General features: G+C 45.0%; 2 protein-coding genes across 8 annotated transcripts in view; one reads left to right on the top strand and one right to left on the bottom strand.

The window, feature by feature from the left end:
- Window positions 1–401: 401 nt before the first annotated feature.
- On the top strand, window positions 402–8,555 carry LOC137796908 (T-complex protein 11-like protein 1). The gene is made up of 10 exons (XM_068595156.1): window positions 402–523; window positions 1,127–1,217; window positions 1,356–1,485; window positions 1,619–1,739; window positions 2,430–2,650; window positions 3,196–3,332; window positions 4,185–4,387; window positions 5,503–5,684; window positions 6,102–6,274; window positions 6,937–8,555. Exons 2-10 carry the CDS (start codon window positions 1,139–1,141, stop codon window positions 7,212–7,214), a joined length of 1,524 nt encoding a protein of 507 aa, XP_068451257.1. The 5' UTR covers window positions 402–523; window positions 1,127–1,138; the 3' UTR covers window positions 7,215–8,555.
- The window catches only part of anks1ab (ankyrin repeat and sterile alpha motif domain containing 1Ab), a 49,694-nt gene continuing 32,453 nt past the window's right edge, over window positions 6,618–23,858 (bottom strand). For 3 of the 7 annotated variants that reach the window (XM_068595151.1, XM_068595153.1, XM_068595150.1), the window contains exons 7-16: window positions 23,110–23,256; window positions 20,578–20,685; window positions 19,593–19,766; window positions 18,480–18,617; window positions 18,287–18,358; window positions 17,973–18,056; window positions 17,694–17,831; window positions 16,097–16,273; window positions 14,052–14,150; window positions 6,618–12,810 (exon numbers count right to left, since the gene is read on the bottom strand). In XM_068595151.1, coding sequence (XP_068451252.1) covers window positions 12,691–12,810; window positions 14,052–14,150; window positions 16,097–16,273; window positions 17,694–17,831; window positions 17,973–18,056; window positions 18,287–18,358; window positions 18,480–18,617; window positions 19,593–19,766; window positions 20,578–20,685; window positions 23,110–23,256 — 1,257 coding nt within the window. In that variant the 3' untranslated portion in view covers window positions 6,618–12,690. The remainder of the gene's footprint in view (window positions 12,811–14,051; window positions 14,151–16,096; window positions 16,274–17,693; window positions 17,832–17,972; window positions 18,057–18,286; window positions 18,359–18,479; window positions 18,618–19,592; window positions 19,767–20,577; window positions 20,686–23,109; window positions 23,257–23,858) is intronic. The other 4 variants (XM_068595155.1, XM_068595154.1, XR_011078619.1 and 1 more) reach the window with 3 other exon arrangements.

The raw sequence follows: 23,858 nt of genomic DNA, 5'->3' as shown, positions 1-23,858 counted from the left end.
TGTCTCGTACAATGGACCTTTTATACAAACACACCGACCGCTTTCTATTCTGTTCCTCACTGAACAAACGGGGAACAGGTACAATCAGAGACCGAGGACAAAACGAGTCTTTTATTCTGTTTGTTTTCAACGCAGCAGAGACACGCTGCTGACACGCCCACTGATTTGATTTGAGAAACGGACCAAACCAAACGAAGCCTCGTCTTTTTTTTAATGTATTATACATTTAAATTAATAAAAGTAAATTTAATGCGTTTATCTTCGTATTAACATCACGACACAAATGTACTAAACAGGTTTAGATAAAGTGTCTAAACGATAGAAATAGCTGTATTTTGTTAACCACCCCCACATTATTTGTATAATGGTTTAGCCCAGGTTCAAACTTTAACGCTGATGTTGTTACAGTCTCGGTGAGATACTTTTAGACGGTAGAAACGGGGTGTGTCACTTTTTAGCTTGTAATTTCCCTTTTTTTTTCATATATATGTTTAAAATAAATTGACCGGACAAACAACCACAGGTAAGTTCGTCTCTGAAAGGTGTTTTATTGTCGTTACATTGTCAGTTTATGCTCGTTTTTATTTACCTTTGCTTTTTTATAATTGTGGTAACGTTACATTAGATCAACCTTTACTTTCATTTAATTACAGTGAGGCAGTATCAACTAAATGTTCCCAAAGTATCTAAAAATGCAAAGTAGTCTTTATGCACAATTGCTCATTTCATTTTTTTTTCTTGTTGTAGGATATTATATTATTCTGTTTCACTTAATAAAGAGCCTTGCAATGTTAGAGTTTGTGAGTGTGAAGCAAATTTCAGATACATTACTTTGTTTACTGATGCATTGATGGAATATTACTGCTTCCTATTTAAGTTTGCAATGAAAATAGTGGAAGAAAAAGTACAATATCTTCCTCTAAAAGTATAAAGCAGTAGTCAAAGTTGTACTTGCGTCCAGCACTGTGATCTTGAGGTACTTTTACTCTCAAGTATTTCCATTTCCTGCTTCTTTTGCTTATTCATGATTTCCCAATGCAACTCCAGTATTTCTACACTGTGGCATTGTTATTGTCCATTAATCTATTGTTAATTATAGCGTACACTGGCTTATTTAAATGTCTAGACTTTTGCTGAAATGCCAAATCAAAGAGACGAGGCCGCCGATGATTCCCCTCCGGACCTTCCCTGTCTGGAAAAACTGGACTCTCCCACAGGTGTGACGCTTTATTACGGCCGTTATTGTGTAGCGGCACGTTCATGGGGGCCGTTAGTAATTGAATTACTGGCACCGTGGCAGCTTTAATTATCTGTGTGTGTGTGTGTGTATGTGTGTGTCCTGTCTGGGGTGTCAGGGAGCCCACCCACCGCCTCATTATCCCGTCTGATGGAGCTGGAAAGTTGCCTCTCCAACCTGAACCTCGCACACGAGATAGTGCTGAACCGAGACTTCTGCTTCAGACCCAGGAGCCCTCCGACCGACAGGCAAGAAAAACACACCCAAAGTGACCTTGGGTATCTTTATATCCCAAATTAATAAAGAGTGAAGTCTCTTTTGAGCTGTGCGTTGGTTTGTTCCCCCCCCCCCCCACACACACTCACACTCCTCTTTCTGCAGCCTGGAGGGCAGAGTGACGGAGATCGTCCACCGGGCGTTTTGGGACAGTCTGCAGGAGCAGCTGAGCAGCGATCCTCCGAACTACAGCCACGCCGTCACCCTGCTGCAGGAAGTCAAGACCGTAAGTGTGCACGGCGGCGACTCAGCGGCAGGAGCAGCGACCTTTGACCCCACTCGTCCTCACGCGCTTTGGAGATGCAAAGAGGCTACAGGACGGACAGTCGAGCTCTCTGCCATTCAGAGGGAAATACATATTAAAATCTCAGGAACACAACTGAATATGTTTGTTTTTGATAAATCGATTCACACTGATTGATAGTGATTACAAAGACAGTCATTTGGTCCTATCTGATGTCTATTTCTTGGTATCAAGCTCCTCATCTAACTCTTAGCACGAAAGCGCCTATTTCCCAAAAATGTCATCCTACATTCCTTTAATCTATCAATTACAGTCTTTTTTATTTATTCATTTGATTAACAAGGGACCGTGTACAACATTAAATATAAATGCTACTCTATGATGTTTTGTGCCACAGTCGGCTTGGAGCTCGTCTGACAGACGCCGAGTTTTGTGTATATTTGAGGGATGGAAAACTACTTTGCATACTTCGGAGACTCGACATTGTGAATCATTTGACGAGAACCCTTAAAAACCGTAATTAAAGACTCGTCATCAAGCTGCGGTTTGCACGCAGCGGGACGAATCTACGTGTCACTGCTCATCCAACAGCGACAACGTTTCTACACGACCTCACACGTATCTGTGGCGTTACTGTATCCTGGATTTCTTACGGCTAATATTTCCTCTCAGATGCTTCAGTCCCTGCTGCTGCCGGGCCACGTCAGACTGAGAGCGCAGCTGGACGAGGTGCTGGACATGGAGCTGATCCGGCAGCAGGTCCATCACGGGGCTCTGGACCTCCACCGGCTGGCGGGTTACATCGCCAGCACCATGGCGTCCTTATGCGCACCCGTACGTGACCCAGAGGTCGGGGCCCTGAGGGGCCTCGGGGACCCCGTGGAGCTCCTGAGGTGAGGGACAAAATACTGATACCAGACGGAACTTTGTCATATATAATAAAACATCATCTTTCATCACATCTAAAATGCAGGAAATGTTCTTTATTTTCCTGATAGAGGTTTAACTTTCAGTTCATTAAAGCTGGTCGCTACACATTTTTCCGACGTCCCTCGATACAATATCATCACGACACTTAAGTCCCAATACGATATTATCGCGATACATTGAGTATTGCGATATAGTGCGGTGTATTACATTTTTTTTCAACCGCAAATTGTCCCCAAAGAAAAACTTTGTCAACAAAAATGTCACCAAAACGTTTAGAATTGATTCAATAACAGATCGATACTCGGCTTCTGTGTATCAATAAAATATCGCGATACTATGCCGTATCGATCCCCCCCCCACCCCTATATTTAACTAACTGCCTGACATTATTCACACTTCCTCAGTTTTGACAAGTGCAACACAGTTTCCTCGTCTGCTTTGTGTCCTCTTTTTTTTTTTTTCGTTAAAGCGCGTTTCCCTTTTAAAACTGCCTTCCTCTTTCCCTCAGGGAGATCTTCCGCGTCTTGGGCCTGATGAAGACCGACATGGTGAACTTCACCATCCAGAGCCTGAGGCCTCACCTCCTGCAGCAGGCCGTGCAGTACGAGAGGGCCAAGTTCCAGCAGATCCTGGACCGGCAGCCGGGTGAGGAAGGGTGTTTAAATCTGCGGCGTCTGTGCGACTGATGATGGACGATGAAGGTGACTTTGTCACTTTGGAATTTATTCTTTTCAATTATTCAGATTTTGACCCTTGTCGCTCTGAAGCGCCATCCCTTCTGGAGTTTTTTTTGTTCTCCAGCTTCCTCGTAGATTAAGTGATGGAGACCCAATCAGTGACCCCTGGCTCAGATATTCTGTCTCGGGACAGCTGGCTAATCAGAGTGTCCTCCAAAATACATCTTTTTAGTCTATGAATTACTCTGGTTCATGAATGTTTTCTCTCATACCGGTGATGTCTTAGTTGTTATAGAGAGGCGGTGCCAGTCTATTTTTAAAAAGGTAATTTCCTCATCGTTTCACAGCTGCTGCGAGAGTGAGTGAAGCAAACGTGCCGTAAACTTAATTTAACTGGTTTTATTCCCCATGCTGCCTAAACGGACATTAAAAGCTTGGATTTGTAGTTCTTTGCCACACGCTCCGAACAAATCCGGGTTAGCGTTTCACCGCTGCTGGAGCTGTCTCGTTGTGGCGGCGGCAAAGGACACTTTGGATTAAATCCAATAAACAAACTATCAATAAGTAGCCCGACAGCCCGACGGCTCACTATCGCCTCTAGTGGTGGAAGTGGAATTACACAACGGGACTGTTTTCTTAGTGACGAAACATCGGCGTCTTTCCGTTCTGTTGGTCGTGTTCGTTTAAATAGTTTGTTTTGAACTGCGAATGCTGGGAGGGTTTCACACATTGCACCTTTAAACCCCGACTGTGTCTGTATCGCTCTGAAAACCCCACGCGAGGAACCGTTGGTCACGCATTTGACTGTTTTGCCTTTCAGCCTCTCTGGACGACACCACCGCTTGGCTTCAGGCGGCGGCGGCAGAAGAAGAGGCGGCGGCGGCGGCGGCGGCGGCGGCGTCCGCAGCTCGGTCTGAGTCTTCCAGTCCCGACAGCCAAGGTCCCGTCAGCGCCATCGCCGTCCTCGACCGGGCCGCCATGCGTCTGCTGCGCTGGGACCCGCGGGACCAGAGATATCCCGAGGTCAGCCCGCGGACAATACGACGTCACGCCGCACTTTGCAATTCCAATTGAGCGATATTTTATTGATCGTCGGGAAATATTCAGGCCCCTCACACACAGTCCTCTTCCTCCTCCTCATCCTCCTCGTCCTCCTGCGCCTCCTCCTCGCCCCGCTGCATGTTCAGGCATGTGACAGCGCATTAGGGCTGGAGCAGCACCTCTCCGGTCTGATGCCCTGACGCAGCCCCGTCAGATGAGCTCAGACGCTCCTTCATCAACTTCACCCGTCACGCCGCCAGTCGGCTAATTTGAACTGATTTTAAACTCCAGGTTACTTCACGCTGCTCAGTGAAGACGAGCCGACGTCGTTAGCGGACGAATATCTTCATAGAATTAAACTGAATGTTGAGGTGTTTTTCAATCAGGTTTGCATTTGTGTTACTTCCACATGGATGCGTTTAAATCACAGATCCATTTATTTTTACAAATAAGTTTACTCTTTCACATATATACAGTATATACATACATATATGTGTATATATACATATATACTGTATATATCTATATATATATATATATGTATGTATATATATATACATATATATGCATATATATATATATATATAATATGTATATTTACATACATATATATACAGTATATATAAGTAAAATTGTATATATATTCATATAGACATATATATGTATGTGTATATATATATATATATATATATATATATATATATATATATATATATATATATATATATATATATATTATGGTTGAACATTTATGAAACATTTCTTCCATTTATTTTAGTGAACAATAGTATTTATATATAGTGTATAATACGTTTGGACATTTACTCATTTAATTTCTTAGGCTACCTTAGCTATTGAGAAATTAATCTATTACTGTTAGTTAACTAGTTTAAACTCTCTGCTCCTTCGACAACTAGTAAAAACAAAACAACATATTTATCCTATTTTACTTTTTTTTTAAACAAATTGTGTTTTACTTTTTTTCCCCCCAAGTAGTAGATCTCAGGTTTTTCACTGCTTCCATCTCGCTGTGGCCGTTGGCTCCAATTCGAGCTGCCGATCCCCCTCGTGATGACCCGTTTGACCTCCGCACGCAGACGCTGCTCATGGACCGCGCCCGCCTGGACGCTCTGGGCCGGCGGCTCCAGGTGCTGGTGCTGGAGGCGTCGGTGCTGCTGCTGACCGACGCGCAGTGCGGGGACGCCGTCTTCTCCCTGCCAGGGTTTGTAGGTAGACTCAGGCGGTCCGTCGCTGTCCTGCTGGAGGGCAGTCACGCCAGGTAAGAGGAGGATTTGGTGATTGCTTGTACTGGCTGTCAAGGGGAGCAGGTCGTGTACGAGAAGCAAACCGACGGAGGTGACAGGAGACAACTGACCCGTCACAACGGATCCAGCTAACCTCATTCTTTCTGTTCGAGAGGAGCCCCGTCGTGATTAGTGGAACAGCGGTTTGTGATATCCAGCTTGCACTCCACGCTCCAATAAAATGCAGCACAGGCTGCTACTCAAATCCTAATCATCTTGATTAAAATGTAATTTTATTCAATCCAAACCAGAGAGACCTCGACGTTATTAAAGACCCTTATTTATTGACTTCCACTGCTCCCAGGACTCAACACTCCTTGTTAATGGATGAATTCATAAGGCTGTGACTTACTCCTCTCATAAAAGCCTCACGCCGCTTTCTGGCGCTGCAGGGAAGCCGACCTGAAGGGGGCGCTGAAGGGGATCGGGGAGACGGCGCTGCGGCTGGTGACCGAAGCGCTGAGCGGCCGGGGAGGAGCGGCGCCGCCTCAGGAGAGCCGGCGTCTGCTGAAGGGACAAATATCCGAGCTGTGGAAGCACGACCACCCCGTCCGCACACTCATAGGTCAGGCCGAGCACAAGAAGGGGGGGGGGGAGTAAAAACCTGCATACAAGATATGTTTCTTATGTATTTAAAGCTGGTGCGACACCAGTATGGTGATTGTTAGTTGTATTTATTTTAAAGGCGGGGAAGAGAAAATGCTGCACCATTTTCATTGGATTAGAGAAACGCGCCCTGCCAGTCACGGCCATTTTCATTATTGGTTAATTATTCTTCCATTATTCTCCTAATTGACAGCTGCGGTGACATCATCGCTTCGATCCTTTTCTGCAACCAACAGTGCCAAACTATGTTTGCCCTCATACATAAAAAAAAAAAAGAAAAAGCAGCAAATCTTCACATTCAGGAGAAGGAACCAGAGTTGTTGTTTTTTTTTTGTGTGTGTGGCCATTTTGGCATGAAAAGAAAAATACAGATTTTTCAAAACAGTCACAGAATATTGTGGTATATGGTAGTATATTTTAATCTGTAGGAGAGAACATGCGTTAAAATGTCATTGAGTTTGGGTCATCACATGTCCACGTGGATGTTTTTCAAACTCGTGTCTTGCCGCAGAGTGACGACTTCTTCCCTTCTCTCTCTCTCTCTCTCTCTCTCTCTCTCTCTCTCTCTCTCTCTCTCGCTCGCTCCCTCCACCCCCTCATCCCTCCTTCCATCAAACACAGGGGAGAGAGCGCAGGGCTTCCTCCGGGCCACGCTGCAGGGCGGCCTCGCTAAAAGGAGTCCAGAGCCGCCCGCTGCCCTCGGGCCGGTGGGCGCCGAGCTGGCCGAGCTGGGGGCGGCCTTCGGGCGAATCGTCCACTTCAACCGAAGCGTCTTCGGTCCCTTCTACGCGCCCGTCCTCAGGAAACTGCTGTTCCCACCGGGGGAGGCCGGGACCGGAGAGGCCGAGACCGGAGAGGCCGAGACCGGAGAGGCCGAGACCGAGGAGGACTCGCGCTAAGCCGAGGCCCCGACCCACGCGACCTCCCGGTGACCTCGGCATAAGATGCCATTCGGCATTGAATGCGTTGGCGACAGTGTAAATACAGTGAGCGAGAATGTTCAAGAGGAAGAAAAAAAAAAGACATTTACAGTCTGCAGATTTAAAAAAAACAAAAAAAACAAATGGTATATTATATATTTTTTAGGTGTTTGAACAAAAAACAGATTCATTATTATTGCATTGGTGCATCTTGACGTCACATTCGAGAGCACAAAACACGAGGAAAACAAAATGCGTGAAACAGAATGAACACGGCTTTCAACCCGGACAAGAGGAACAAATAGATGTTAGTGTTGCTAAGGAAAAGAGTCACAACAAGACACCGATTATGAAATGAAAAGGTCTGAAAAAAAACCTTAGTTTAGATAAACACCCTCAGGAAAAGTACCAAAGATTATGCTAAGTTTGTAAATAATAGTTTTAATATACGTAGCTGGCTGTTTATAGACGTCCAAAGACAGAGTGCACTTTTTTCTGAATATTTGTTTAATTTTTTTTTTGGCATCTTTTGTTTATAAACCAAAAAATATTCTCAATGTTTCACCTGCAGGTGAGATTAGTGGAAGGTGCTTAAACAAATATAGAAATGTATTAATCTTTCCATTTTTTTTTCACTCCGCCAAACAAATCAAGATTCGGCTCGGCGTCACAGTTCACCCCGGCACATTTTAATCAGCATTCTGGGGGAATAGTTACTGGATACACTTGTATATAATAATATAATTATTAGAAATGTATCCGGTATCCACTCAACACGAGCTGAGCCGAAACACAAAAACAACCTGAAAGTTCAAACGGAAAGCAACAGATTACTCTCCTTTAAAAACTTGTCCGGCTGCACTTTGAAACTGTCACGACTCGGCTGGCGTCCTTTCATAATGTACGGAAATAAACACACCGATGCGTACTTTAAATACACACAACAACAACGACAAAAAAGTCATCGTCTGAAACTTGAAAGCAGAACGATTATCATCAGGAAGTCGTTTTAATAAAACGAGTTCAACACGTGAAACCGCTCGAGTCAGAGAGGAAATATTGATCTGTGTTCAGACGCAGCGCTCCGTGCCTTGAATGTAAAACACTAAATAGTACACACACACAGACACACACACGTCTCTTGTTGGTATATTAGTTGCACCGTCCACTAATCTGCGCAGCAGGGAAACACTGTTGTACAATAAAAGTCGCCATGTTGTTACATCGCTCACTTTAAAGTTGAAACAGCTGGTGTGTAACGCTTCTGTGGTTTTTACTTCTTTTTTTTTAACCATAAAACAAAAATCAATGCTGACAACAGACTTGAGAGGGACTCTTTTGTCATTGTATTATTTAATTTTTCATTAATATAATATTGCTTTGAAATTTGAAACAGTATCACATTTTCATAGACAAAGCTGCGCTCTGTCCACAAACATGGGCAAAGCATTGTATGCTGGTAGTTTGACTTGTAGTTTTTTTTGTTCTCTCTACACTTTGTCGCATGTCCGTTGACCCTCAATAACCTCTTGACAGTCATTATCGCCAATAGACCTGAATCAGTAGACATGTTCATCAATGGTCTTGGTTATTTTTGGTCGACGGTGCTCTAAACCAGTGGTTTTCAACCACTGTGCCGCGGGAAAATGTCCAATTTCACTTGAATCGATCCAAAATAATATTATTTAGTTGCCGCAAATAATGTGGCCATCGTCTGAGCGTCTGAGTCTGCAATATAGCGGCAGGCCGGGTGAGTAAATACTCGTTCATGCCAGCAGGTAGCGCCGTAATGACCCGCCGCATACGCTGTATTACGCTACGATGGGACATTTTGTAACTTTTTTTCCGTTGTTGGTGTGATTTATTTTTATTTTTTTTATTGTATAAAATGTGCCGCGGCTCACAAAAGGTTGAAAAGCACTGCTCTGAACATCACAGCACCGACAGGACAAGGTCAGAAAGTCACTTTTTTCTTTCTGACCGACCTCTCTCAAGACAGCAGTGATACACAGGTCCTGATTAGCCAGCGATGTGGGGACCTTTGATCAGCGTGTTGGGGTCGTTTCCTATGAGGGGCAGCGGAGGAGCAGAGCGGGGTGATCAGGGTGCACAGAGTGAGATCTAAATGTCTGGTTGGCCCTGCACATTGCATGAGGCCTACCTCTCTCTCTCTCTCTCTCTCTCTACACCTCTTCTGCACTGCTCGGCCCACTACAGCTCAACACACACACTCGCATCGGCCGCTCCCCTTCAACTCACAGCTTGGTATCCGGAAACTTGAACGCTGGGGTGAGCTACACAAGGAAACACACCAATGTTAACAAAAAGGACTGGTCCATGCACAGCCAAATCATGCCACCAAAACTTGCTTTAAATAGCTGCTGCTCATTAAAGTGTAATGCTTTTTTTTTCTTCTTCTTTTTTTTTTTTTAATATTATGCCTCCATTCTAGAGCAGGTTGTCTTGGTGACGCACAAAATGGAAGAACATACGTGACAAAAATGTTGGGAGGGATGAGGACAATGGCGACGTTGGAGGGATGAGGGTGAATCGCTGTGGTGGTGTGTAGCGAGGAGAGAGAGAGGAGGGAACGTAAAAAAAAAACAAAAAAAAGCAAATGGCAGATGGGCGAGAAGAGACGAGACGTTGCTACAGTACGTACACAGACTGCTCAGGCCAAGTGCATCAAAGGGTACAGAAAACACACACGCGCACACACAGACACGCACTGCCAACATGCATCGTCAGTGGAAGCTAACAGTCAGAACAAAGTGGCAATGACACAGCCACAGTACCGCACACACACACACACACACACCAGTTACATCTTAACAGTCAGTCTCCAGACACGCTGTCTTTCCGGAGAGAGGAGCTTGATACCTCACATCTCTGACAGCGCACACACAGACAGACACACACACACACAGGAACGAACGAGGACGGCAGACAAGTGATGTGACGGCAACGGGTCCAAACAAGGCATACGAGCACACACGGCAGGTAGCGGTGCACAGAGGGGAGGACCAACGGATGTGTGTCGACTCCACGACGAGCATCTTTGAGTCACAGTGCGAGGAAGGAAATCCTCCTTTCTTTCTTTTAAATCCCCCCAAAAAAACCCAAACCATGTCACGTTCTCAGCATAACAAATCCATTCGCGTTAACACGACACCGGCGCAAACACATCGATTTGGCTCTTTTTAAATGTCGTGGAATTAAATCTTCTTCCGCTGACGCTCGTTTTCAAGTGACATACTTTCGCTGTGTACTGGAACTAATTCTAAATTGGTGCGATACCTCCCCATGTAATCATGATAATAAGATGCTATGTTGGGAAATGTGCACCAAATTGTGCTCCAGGCTCATTAATATGCGAGTCAAATGAAATCAGGTTTGTGGATCCAATGTCGGTACACTCAGTTGGGTTGTGTAGTTATGTTTGGTAGTATTCTCTTTGTTGTGGGTTGCTTTTTTTTTTTTTTGCCTTGGGTTGTACCGGCGCTGGGATCCTTTTCACGATCCCTCCTTTTTTAAAATCGCTCTTTTTCCAAAAGTATCTCAATCTAGGTGTATCAATCTATCAAAAGAGTATCACAAAATGCACTATTTGCACCGTAAGAAAAAGAAAAGAAGGTATTAAAAGGGAAAGTGCCACGTTTTAACACAGTGTTATTCATCTTTTTTTTTTTTTTTTTTAACTTTTCTAAATTGACGAGTAGAAGACGTGGATCGCCGGTCTCTCTCGGTGCTACAATGAATGCTGAGAGACCGCAGACGAGGTGGACGAAAAGGCCAGAGCGAAAAACTCTCATCTGGACAAAACTGTACCATCATAAGAACGACATCATCATCGTCAGTCAAATCAACACAGCGGGGAATCAGAAGTGATGTCTTTTTTTCTTCTTTTTGAAGCAGGGGGGCGTGCAGTTGTTGTATTCAGGGAGAGGGAGGGGGAGAAGTTGATTATAGATAACCAAAATGACGTAAGGCTGTTGTCCTCTGGGAAAGTGTAGGAAAGTTGTCCTCCTTTGTGTGTGTGTGTGTGTGTGTTTGCGGGTTGAGTTCTCGTTTTCCGTTTGAGCTCAGACATCAGCGATTGGGTTCACAATCCATCGTGTTGTTGTGAGTATTGTACAGATGCTTAGAAAATAAGAAAAGCAGGTTGTTTGCTGCACGTTGCTGTTTTGTCTTTCATTGATTAAAGAGTCCGTCCTGCATCCCGTGCGAGCAAAGCAGCCTCCTCATAGTGCCTCACAGTGGTAGATGCCTGGTAAGACAGGACAGGCTAAAAAAGATGGAGAAAGAAAAAATATATAACCGTCTTGAGGCAAAACAACCAAACAATTCAGAAACCAAAAAAAAAAAAAAAAAAAGATTCATGCTTTTTTTGATTATGATGAAACCTTCGATCGGAGCGATATCAAAAGGACGCGTTCAAAAGGGAAAGTTCAACGTTTTCGGGGGGAAAATTAGTTCGACAGTTGGACAATATTGACACCACTCACCGGTGAACTTGGGTTTAGCACAGAGACTGGAAACAGATAGAGACGGCTAATCTGGTTCTGACCAGCTACAAAGCTCGCGAATTAACACGCGTTATGTCATTTCATTAATACGTAGGAAAACCTAAATGTAAAAACGACAAAGCGCCATTGGATTATTTACCGGTAGTATTTTTTTAAAATCTTTGAACAGAGGCAGGCTCGCGTTTCCCTCCATTTCCAGTCTTTATGCTAAGCTACGTTAGCCTGCTGCTGGCTGTAGCTTCACATTATTCTAACTCCAAAGAATAAGCTTTTATCAAAATGTTAAACTTTTCCTCTAACACACTGTCCCGTTTGGTATTGCACTCACGTCTGTAGTTTACTCAATAAACTACATTTTTTTTCTGGAAACACAGAAAAATAAAATATAAAATGATTGTTTTGCCTGCAGAGAATCAATAATACTAAAAAAAAAAAAAAAAAAATGGCCTGAAAGAAGAAGAAGAATAAAGATGCAACCTCTGGTAGACATCGAGGATTTGGAGGCAGATGCAAGTTGAGGAGGAGGAGGAGGATGAGGAGGAAGAGGCAGTTTGGTTGAGAGAGCAGGGCCACTGTAAAATGAGATCAGTCCAGGATCATCCGGTCCAGGGCTCCGCCATCGACTGCAGCAGCAACAGGTGAGTGTGGAGGGGGGAGGGGCTGCCAAGGGTTTTGGGGAGGCGTGGGAGAGCAGGTGTGTTTGTCATGGCGGGTAAAGAGGTCGGCGTGGGTCGCCGGGCAGGGCAAGGGAGGGTGCAGGAGTAGGCCGCCCTGAGGGATGTTATACCATCACAGTGAGAAGGCACGGGGCTCGCATGTATAAATGTGTGTGTTTGTGTGCGTGTGTGAGATAAATAAAGAATCGGATGCAGAAGAGGGGAGAGGGAAGTACGGGGGGGTGCTGCGGGGCGCCCGTGGGGATCCCGGCCTCAGAATATGGTGGTCTCGTACTTGGTGCTGACGGGGCGCCTGTGGGAGTCCCGCTGGTCCAAGAGCCAGGTGGTGCTGCCCAGAGACTGCATGTCTGCGTCCATCTCCAGGGGGTCGATCTGCCGAAGGGGGGGGAGGAGGGAGGGAGGAGGGACGAGAGGAGGAGGGCGTGAGACGGGCGGCAGTGGAGGCCATCGCGTCACACTGACGAGTCCTCGGCTCACACACGTGCATGCGGATTCAGAGGTTGCGGGTCCGGTGATCATGTTATAAATCACAGACACTCAAGAGGCTCAAAATCCACAACATGGAGGATGTCTGACAGGAAATACGCTCGGCCTCTGAAGGCAGCAGCAGGAGCAGTAAAAACAAAAGCTACGAAACCCTCCGGGAGTTAAAAGATGTACTGATTAGTGGGTTCAAAAGCAACATGTGCTCTACACACCAGTGGCTCAGACAAACGCAATGTAAGCAGTCAAAACACATGTATGCTGTGAAAGTGGGGTTACAAGCCGCTCCTAGCTTCGGTGGGTGTCCTCGCTGTAGCGAGCTAGCGCTGCTGCTAGCTCCCCGCTGCTGCTACTGCCGGTGGCCGAGTCGGGCGTCGAGCCGGGTGTGGTACCGCTATCTTCGGTGGTTGTCGGTGAGCTAGCAGGGAGCTAGCGGATAGGCTAGCAGCGGTGCTATTGGAGAGCTAGCAGCAGAGATAATAGCAGCGCTATCGGAGAGCTAGTAGCAGCGTTAGCCGGCTACAGCGGGGAGCTAGCGGTGACACCCAACGAAGCTAGCAGCGGCTTGTAACCCGACTTTTACGGTATGCTGATTGATACTGATTTACTCTGAGCTTCACGTGATTTTGAAATGGACCACAAAAAAAAAAAGTTTAATCACAAAATAGGCATTTTAAATTTAAAGAATTCTCTGCATATGAAGGATATCTTCAGTTCAACATGTCTTAAAAAAAAGACAAATATCAAAGAAAAGCTTAAAACCACCTGACAGAAACAACTCCAAGCATCTTTGTTGTGTACGAACCCTCACTGACACCATGAAGCCAACAGTCCTCACAGAAGCTTGAACAGAGACGGTGAAATCATCACAATCATGAAGGCCTCTCTTCCCTGAATGTGTTTAAAACTTCAACTCTTGAGATGTAGGATGAAGATGAGCGATGGGAAAGCAAAAGGATAAGGAGAATGTTGATGGTTGAAATATTAAAAACCACAAAACGAGACAAAAGTGCACTGCTGGCACCCCGACAACAACAACAACAACAACAACAAAAGTAAAAGAAGGGGTGGGATTGATGCGTAAGCAGATGTGTGTGGTGATTTGAATAGAGGAAAGGAAAGAGAAGGACCTGGACTCCGGGGCTAACAGAGTGCAACGGGAGGAAGGAAGGACGGTGGGTGGTACACGTGTGACAGTGACAGCAGCGGCATTCGAGCGGAGGGGCACCCTGGGAGGCAGGAGGACCAAGAAGACAAGAACAAAGACACGTTAAAAAAAACGAGAGAGTGCAGAGGGACAGAGCATTTGAAGGCATCGGACTCACACACAAGAGAATCCAGTAGGAGACATTCATCGCTTGTTAGCAGAATAGACAAAATATACCCCACAAACAAACATCCTACGTCGTGTCAGCGTGTCTTTTTTTTGGCTAATAGTCTCCCCCGCGCGGCGGGGCTGTCAAGCTCTTGGATGGTTTTCTCTCAGTGTGGAGGCCAGACCTGGAGTGAAGGCTAACTTTAGCTCGGCGGCCTCCGTGCGCTCCAGCAGCTCCGGCCTCGCTCACTTCAGATTACGTTTGTCAAACGCTCTGCCGGGACCTCGTCTGCACGGCGCTGGTTTTGTTCATGTAACTTTCGAAGGACAAGCTATGTAAACGGGGTTATGTCAACAACAGTCTATTGTTGCATTATTCCTTTTCATATATATATATGTATATATATATAAAACAAATGCCTTTTTTCTTTATTTCCATGTTTTCTACACAGACAACTGGTTTCTTTGCAGACTTTTTAGCACAATATTATTTTAAACAGTTCAGAAAATGTGAAAGCTGGTGTTGTATTGATATTCTTCTTCTTTCCTTTTAATATTTACTCTTTTATCAGGGCCGTAAACAAATTGTCCGTTGGTCTTTGGGCCCCCTGCAGCCCCCTCAGTGGTTAGACTGAATAGTTTTTTAAACGTTGATTGTCAGTCCAGCTGATATTTCATGATCAGCTCTAACACAGAGACTACACTTCTATATACTCTGTGTCTAGTCTCAGTAAATGTGTTTGTCTACCTCAGTCTGAAACCACATTTAAAATCTTACACCTGTCACTCTTACACTTGCGAGACGGCCAAAGAAAGTCTGTCAACAAACACAATTTTGGTCAATTCGTCGATTTAATCGACAGCTCAGTAAAACTGAGTTCCTCCACAAAGAATTAAGAGGTAAAAGCACCACTTTAATAAATCAAGTGCTTGTCAGGGACGTGCTCATAAGTGTTCGATACATTTATGTCGGCATGAATAAAACTGCCCCAAAAACAACGACTCGACTAAATTACAATCAGTCGGCTGCGACAAATGCGGACGATTAGTCGAGGGCGGCTCTACATCGCAAACTGCGTTCGAACCAACTAAGCCTGAAAGCATTCACATAGCCATAAAAAACATTAAAACAAATTGCAGCAGATAGGACCCCAGCCCCTCCCCCCTCCTCAATTAAAACCTAAACAACCAGCAGACTCATTATGCAGCTCTGTGATTCCTCCATATATTATCCTCACAGGCAGGTAGTAAAACACAGTGATTTGTGTCCCTGCATGAGCGTGATGGTTTTTTCGCGGCGTGCGTGCGTGCGGCGGCGCTCTCGGGTGACAGCCATCCCCGAGTGCTCGTGAAACGCAGCCCCGGGGAGAGGTCAATGCATCAAGGCGCGGCCGCTCAGGGTACGCGGGACAACGTTCACGCGTCACACTCGATCGATGGCGAGGGAGGCAGCGGATGAGTCCGACGAAAGCAGCTGAGCCATCAGAAAAGTCCCAGAGGAAATCACAGACCCGCCCGTAAACAACAAATAAAACTATTAATCCATCATGTTTTGCATATGCATGAAAAAAAATCGGAGGAAAAAAAAGATCAGAGTGACTCAGAGTTTAAGGGTGGGCGAGATGAAATTGGTAGCTAAGTAATGACTCATCACTTTCCACCACACACACACACACACACACACACACACAGCGGATCTTTCTTTTGTCGGTGGCCTGTTGGGGATTGGCGGGGAAAAGGTCGGTCACGAGGTCTTGGTACTGTTTCTGAATTATGATCGTACATCGGCATCGGCTAACACACGTTCCACATTGCGTGTTTTTTTTGTTTTTAATGAAAGAGTTGTCGCGTGGTACTCACTGCTGATCTCCGCATGCTGCTCCACGACTGAGAGACGGGGCGGCTGGCTTTGGTCTCGATGACCTCCGAGCTCAGAGACGTAGGCGGGACGTAGTGTCTGGCCCTGGCCTGCATCGCCATCTGATAGGCCACCTCAAACGCCTGTCCCAGCGTCAGGATGATCTCGTAGGTCTGCGTCTACGTGAACGAAAAGAAAAACATCCGGGTTTTTGTTTTTTTTAAAGGGTGTGAACCAGGAGACAGTGAACGTGAAGTCAGGACTTGGTAATAAATAAAAAGTGAAATCCACACAGCTGCAAACTGACACAAAACAGCTCATTCAGTGTGTTTAAAAAAATCTAAACTGACTTTACTTTAACCTTAAGAGACGCAGTGTGTGTGTGCCCTTTGCTCGCGTGCACGACAAAGCATTTCATTTCCCTAACGACCTTTAATCTTCTGTAATGACTTATGACGGTTTCAATATTTGTTTAGGATTACAGTCGTGTTATTGTTTTTTGAACAACTTGCATCGCACACACAAGCGCTGCTCTCCACATTGGGATAGGATTCGGATAGTTGCATTGTATAATTTATCTTTTGGCTCTTGTTTGAATATCATGAATCTTTTAGAGTGAAAGCAAAAGCCATTCTTTACACAACATGGAGCCGTCTCGCTCAACACACATAAATAAGGCTCAAAATGGTAAAAAAACAAACAAACTCCGATGAGCACAATTCAGTTAAAACTGCGTCTCTGCAGGAATCCCAAACGCTGCAGTGGTCCCGTCTGCCAAAAGAGAGGAAAGAGCGTCTTCGACCTTTACGCAAGCTGAGACACAAATTGCGACATATTCTGTCCGCCTGTGCATGGAAATGCCTCCGTAGCGGGAGAGGACCTTCAATCAAGCCGCTCCGCGAGTCAATCAAGACAGATGTAACCGCGGGAGGCTGGACGTCCCACAAAGGACCGCGATTTACAAAAAGCTCAAGAACAATATGAAGATCTTAAGACAATGGTTCTCAAACTGTGGGGCGCGACCCTCTAGTGGGGCGCGGAGGTATTACGGTACCTATTATTATTCTAATTTGTTTTTAAGAATCCTTTATTAATCCCACAGTGGGGGAATTATTCTCTGCATGTTAGCATCTTTAGTAATGAAGGAGCTTTGTGCTGCTGTGAAGCTCTGGGGCTTCAGTGTCTTGCTCAAGGGCACTTCAACATGAAACTATGGGGAGAAAACAGGAACCCAACCGGCTTCCTTGGTCATCTTTTTTGCCAAATATGAGTTCTTTTCTGCACATATATGACTTTATTTGCATTGTTTTAACAAGGTGATCGCACGTGTTATTAGTTTATGTCAGATGGAGAAATCTGGTTTACTTAAAAAGGATTTGAATTTTCTTTAATCTATTAATTAAAAAAACGCGGATGGAGGAGTTTTAAAAAGTTGGACCATTTTGTTCCCATGTTGTCGGGGCGGTGGGGCCCGAACATTTTGCTTCCTCCAAAGTGAAGCGTGACAGAAAAAGTTTAAGAACCACCGAGTTACAGTGTTTCCTCAATGTCTCATACAGGTTATATATATATATAACAGGATAAAGTTGTGTTACTCACCACCTCCACGGTGCTGAAGACATGGCAGAAGTGGTGTCCACTCTTCAGATCCTTGGTAATGTAAGCAAACGTGCAGAGGTCATCTGGGTCTTGGGCGGCACAAGAGATGTTCCTGATCTCATGCTCCGCAACTATCGTCTGATGGAGAAGAAGGTAGGAAGCGATTACTTACTGGAAATCAACTGCTAATGGAGGCCGAGAGAGGCCACTGCGATGTTTGTGTTGGACGGATCAATGCACACACACACACACACACACACACACAGGCGTCCCACTTACCTTCGTGGCTGCATCAATGAACTTGACCCCTCTGTAGGTAATGGACAGTATGACGACTGGACCCTTTCTGGAATCCTTTGATTTCTAAAAAGCACGCAACACAATAAGTGAGATACAGTACGACAATACGACAATACGGCTATAAATGCAATAACAGAAATACTTGTAGTTATTATGTTTCTTCTGTAACTCTTGAAGTTTCATTTTTAGCATTGATTTTTTGCTTTTTAATCAGTGCAACATTTTCCAGTTCTTCAAAATGTCAAAGCAAACGATTTTAGAAGATAAACATTGTCAGAGCTTTCAAGTAATACCCTAATTTTAGCGCAGGCCTCTTGTGTGGACTCGATCCCTCGTAGATCCCTGATTATCATCGATCCTAGGTACTGGGAGGGAATCCAAACAGGTTGAAAACAGTCAAATTTAATCACAAATCTCTGTCAATCTGAGTCCCGGAGCAGCAGGGAAAGTCTGCGTCCGCGCTAAAGACGGTAGAAAGCGACTTACGGTGGCCTCGTACCCGCAGGAGTCCAGGATGAGCTTCTCGGGCTGGTGATGCCAGGCGGACACCGTGGCGTAGGTGGCCGACTGGCTCGGCGGCCGGAGGTTCAAACGAGAGTCTTTGTGTCGCTCGCTCTGTCGGTCCTGCGGAGACGCAAAAAAAGGAAAATCACACACCGTGACGCAAGTCCTTTTTGATCTGCAGGTGTGATCATAAATATTCATGCTCGTGGTCGGGGCGCCTTGGTGTCAGCGTGGGGCTGAGCTAAGCTCTTTCCTAAATCACCTGTCAGAGTAAAAAATATACTACTGACAATAATCCAGCGAGAATTTTTCGGAAAATGAAAAGTATTGATTTGAAATACAACGGATCCTGAGAGGGTCTTCGTCCTGATACGTCAGCAGGGAGCGGTCAGAGAAAAAGGATGGATTGATCCCGAGCTGCGCAGTTGTTTAACATTCCTCTGGACGTTTTCTTTTTTTGTCTCCTTGACCCTCAGTGAGTCAGAAAAGAGGCACGCGGGCTCGTCTGTTATGGCGCGTGTCCGAGTTTGACCTTTAGCAAACGGTACACTTGATCGTTGAGTTCATTTTCCGCGAGGCGTAAAAACCAAGAAAATTCAGGGACGCACATCAGAGCCAATCTCTTGTCACTGAATGAAGAGGCTGCATTGAATTTTTTCTCGTAGCAAATAGGGTGAACGGAGCTAAAGACCACAGTGCTCGAAGAACAAAAAGTTAGCTTGTTAACATTCACGATGGAGATTTAATGCAAACAGCTATATTATGTTTGAAAGATGGACGGTAGCAGCCAATAACTCAGCTTTGTCATCGTTTATCTTCCCCCCTGAAATGCCTCTCTGGTTACAGCGCGATACTGTTGTGATTATTTGTCTCTGCCCACTGACATTTAACTCAACTACTAGGTTTTGTTGAAAAATGTGACGACAACTCCAACATGTGACAAGACACCCTGACACATCTAACTTTGTGCAGCGTCCTCCTCCCCCTCCCTCTCCTCCTCCTCCTCCTCTATTATTCAGCAAGTCGCTCGCTGAAAGTGCGTTTGATGGTTTCCCAGAAGACGATATAAAAGTGAAAGAAGAAGGTGCAACTCACGACGGAGCGCGGCCTCTCGCTGTACGATCGCAGAGACACGCTGCAGTCTTGGTCGGCTCCTCGCCGCCTCCGGTCGGAGTCGGCGGAGGGCAGGAGCATGTCCATGGAGCGACTGGTGTAGGGGTCCATCTGACTGAGGGGGGATGTGTGTGTCTGGGACAGGAGGTCATGGAACTGCCAGAGCACATCCAGTCACACGAAAAGAGGACAAACGCATCACACACACACACACACACACACACACACACAGAGCACAGATTAATGAATTGACAGCACTGTCTACACGGGCTGCTTTCCCCTGATCTACATCCAAACCTAATCCTCGACAAAAAAGAAGCCTCTTCCACAGAGATTCTCGGTTCTTTTCAGGCCGGTTTTTAATCTGTCTGGGAAATCAGCCCTGAGTATTTAACTGTTGTGAACATAATGATATTGAAGAATCTCGTTCCAAAATTAGATATCCATCCGCAGCTGCCGCAGAAACCGTTTTCTCACAAAGTGAAGTTGGCGTAGAAATAAAGCTTGTGGAGCAACGCTGCTTAACTTTCGCGCTAAGCTCCGTTTTGATTGTTGTTTAATAGGCAAAGTAGAAGGGGTGTAATCATCGCTCTCTATTAAAAGATAGAGCACTACAATAACTAAACAAACCCATTTGCCCAAATAAAACATAATGTTGCACCTTTTAATAGGCATCACTGACACTAAACATGGGTTATGTTGAGGCCAGAAGCTGAACAGACGTTCTAATTGGGCATTTTGAGCCCAATCTATTAACCAAATTAGCGTCGGCGTTGTGTTCCTGCACTTGGATGGTTAAACACCTCCGATGCTGCAGTCTGATTCACACCGCTGCGAGGTGTTTTAGATTTTAAAAAAAACAAAACATTTATTAGACCGCGTCGTGTTTCAGCAAGCGGTGCCGCCTAATGAAAGGCCGCGTCGTTCTGTGAAGCGTGTAAATTTCGACATCGCCGGCATCACTCACCATAATCGGGGACAGACGACGGGACTTTGATGGCGCCTCCTCGTAGGGTCTCTCTGCGAGAGAGGCGATGATCCTCTTCCTGTGGCCCAGGGCACTAATCTTAATAACCTTAGAGAGGACGACATCGGGGGCCCGATAAACAAACAGACGTTCAAGTGCATCGTCACATCAATATTGCAACTGCGGGAATTTATCTCGACTAAGCTAATAGAGATTTATCCAAAATACACTGACGCAGAGTCGGTGGCGTGCGTCCCTCTCTGGCAGGCCCTCCGCAGGCAAACAGAAATGACTCTCGTCAATAATTCAGCCTCAATCTGTTTTGCCGTAAGCTTGAAGTACAGCACTGTCTCCTTCCCGGGACACTCTATAATTCACGATCCATTTTTTTTGGACATGGTGCTAAAATAACAAGAGGAGAATTTGGCGATTCACGGGACGACGACGACGACGACGACGAGGTAACATGCAAAATAAGCGCAGTGTGACGCAGATCCACTGATCATCACACATCTTACATTTTCCTTTAAACTGGAAGTATTCTAACCCGGCACGCGTCTATCCGCAGTATCGGTGTCTCTTTCAAACCTTTTACAGATGCCCTATCTGCTTGTTTAGCGAAAACCCTCAGAGGAGGGACCATAGGTTAATTTTATGTCGTCAAAACTCATTATCTTCATACTGAATATTTGCATAATTGACTATTAACATTCATGCTCATCCAGCAAAGGTGGAAGTCGAGTGATTAATGTTACATTTGCAATTATGACGCCGGTACAAGAATATTCCACAACTGGCTCATATGGGTCTTTGTCTGGAGGCTTCAATTATTTATTCAGTGAGAGTCAGAGGCAGTTGAGGCAACTGGTCTATAGTCTGGCTTTCTAGTGCCGTTTATTCCCACTTGTAAAAACCAAGAGAGACCAGTATGCATGGGGTGTGTGTGTGTGGAAATAAAAAAAGCTTTTCATGAGTAAAAAGAGCCCAGGGATTATCTGGGAATGAAAAACCGGCTTGTAGATCAAATTGACGGTTGATACTGAGATGCTGAGGAGGATGTAGGAAATGTAATGGGCAGAGTGATTCCCGGCAAGACGCTCACAGGCAGTTCTGCACGCTGAAGCATCGTGCGCTGCGCTCACACCCATTTTTCATGTGCTGCATCGCAGTCGGCTGGACACCGTCGCTCGCCCCCACTGCATATGCAGTTTGTTTGGCTGCTGCATTCCTGCTGCTGCTGCTGCTGCTGCAGCTGTTGCTGCTGGTTTCCATTTTGCCACAACTGTCTTTGTGTATATGCACAAATGCCTTTTTCCATTGACGGCCATCGAGCATAGGACTTATTCTTTTTTCCATGGTTGCAGCAAAAAAAAAAAAAAAAAGAATATTGAGCAACCAGTCATTTTATAACCGTGATTCAGATTTTTAACTAAGGAATTGTGATTTTATTGTTGTGCTGGTTTCGATATGTGTTGATGTTCGTCTGTGTGTGATGGAGACTGTGTAATGGTGTTGCGTGTAATGGATGTTTTTAAGTGTCTGCTGGTTGTTCTGTGTGTACGCCCTGGGACTGCACATTTGAATTAGCTAATAGCTTCAAGGAGCTGTATTTAACATTCTGCACAATAACAAAGCAGCACTCAACTATTATCAGTGTAAAGCTTTAGTGGAGTAACGTCTACCTGAGCAGATAATTAAAGTCCCTCTCCCTCTGTGTGTGTCGTTATGCTAGCTCCTCGGCGTCTTGACATGGTCGGGCATGCTTTCAGTGCACGTTAGCTCACGGACGCCGCTCCGCGCCGCTCTAACGTGACGGTTACAGCTCCGAAAGCCGCCGGACAAGGATACAAAATGGACTTTTCCGTCTCGAATTGGCTCATTTGAATCATTTTTTGAAGCGAGACAAAGTAAAACATTCCTGATATTAACGATTTAAGAGAAAAGACAGGGAATCGATGACTTCTCTTTCCTATCGCTAATTCTGCTGCAAACACTCAACCGTATCTTCTGCGGTCGTCTTAACACTCAGGTTCGTACAAACAGAGGCAGATAGACACCTGCCGCACATGTTCAACCAAAACATGTGTTTATCCACGACATCCACAGCTTTCAGCCCAAAAGAAACGAGTCCGCCTTTGTGATTACAAATTATCATAAAAAAGTTACACGATTTCCACAAAGATTAAACCAAATGATATACTTCCCCGTCATCAGTCACCATATTGCTCCTTAATTTACGTTTTATCGCATAGTTAACTTCTAATTACTCAGTGATATTGAAAATGTTTCCGCTATAGTCTTATGCAAATGCTACAATCATGGAGCACTCTGTTATTTCAACATTGCATTTTAAATTGCTTCTTAACCTTAATCATTGACCATAAATCTAGGTAGTGTGTGGGTGATTAAGGGGACCATTTTGTGAGTCCATCAACTCTCATGTCTCTTCGTCAGCATGTAAGACACTGAAGAATTGCCGGCTCATAAAAATTGAAACCGCACAGGGATGAATTGTAAGTGACGGCTTCTTACGTTGACAATCTCCAGCTCCCACAGGTTCTTCACACACTCCAGTGTGCGGTAGCCACTTGACAGGAAGTTGGGCAGATATTCATGCAGGCCGAGGCCGTCCAGCCAGGAGACAAGCGATGTGCTGCCATCACAGCCCAGTGCTTTTACCTTCAGTGAAGGGAAAACACAAGCAAGGGAACAGTACTGAAACTTTCTGTACTGAGGAAATAGAAATGTACAGGATGTATGAATATTATTCCAGCTGTAGAAATAACTCTACCTCACAAAAGCTGTTGAGTTTAATACTTTTATGATGCCCTGCCTTCTTCATCAAGACTCTTCAGATTATTATTTTAACGTGTCCAATACTTTGCTTTACGGTCAAATAAAAAAAACAACTAATAACATTGTCTCGCAAACGTTAGCGTGCTATAACTAGCTAACCTAAGATGGTGAAGTTGGTGGAAATGATGCCTGCTAAACGACTACGTTAGCATTGTCATAGTTAACGAGCACATTAGCATTGTCATTGTGAGTATGTTAGCATGCCGATGTTAGCATTTAGCGCAAAGTATGTATACAGTAATATTTACTTTCCAGCTGTGGATACAATTCTACCTCACTAAAGCTGTTTTTAGCAATGCTAGCTGTGACTTTTATGATGCCCTGCCATCTTCGCCAAGACTCATAATCATTTTAACGTGTCAAATAGTTTGCTTTGAGGTCAAATACCTGCAAAATTAATAACATCGTCTCGCAAATATTAGCGT

Source organism: Clinocottus analis, unplaced genomic scaffold (assembly GCF_023055335.1).
Source record: "Clinocottus analis isolate CAN_PGR_092001 unplaced genomic scaffold, fCliAna1.0.p SCAF_3, whole genome shotgun sequence".
In the NCBI taxonomy this organism is placed as follows: Eukaryota; Metazoa; Chordata; class Actinopteri; order Perciformes; family Cottidae; genus Clinocottus; species Clinocottus analis.
The sequence above is the reverse complement of the archived record's forward strand: the minus strand, read 5'-3'. Positions and strand labels throughout refer to the sequence as shown.

Coding starts and splice junctions, on each gene's coding strand:
- LOC137796908 (XM_068595156.1), top strand. CDS start 1,139: ATGCCAAATCAAAGAGACGAGGCCGCCGATGATTCCCCTCCGGACCTT. Junction 2,651..3,195: donor GACCCCGTGGAGCTCCTGAG/GTGAGGGACAAA, acceptor TCTTTCCCTCAG/GGAGATCTTCCGCGTCTTGG. Junction 3,333..4,184: donor GATCCTGGACCGGCAGCCGG/GTGAGGAAGGGT, acceptor TTTGCCTTTCAG/CCTCTCTGGACGACACCACC.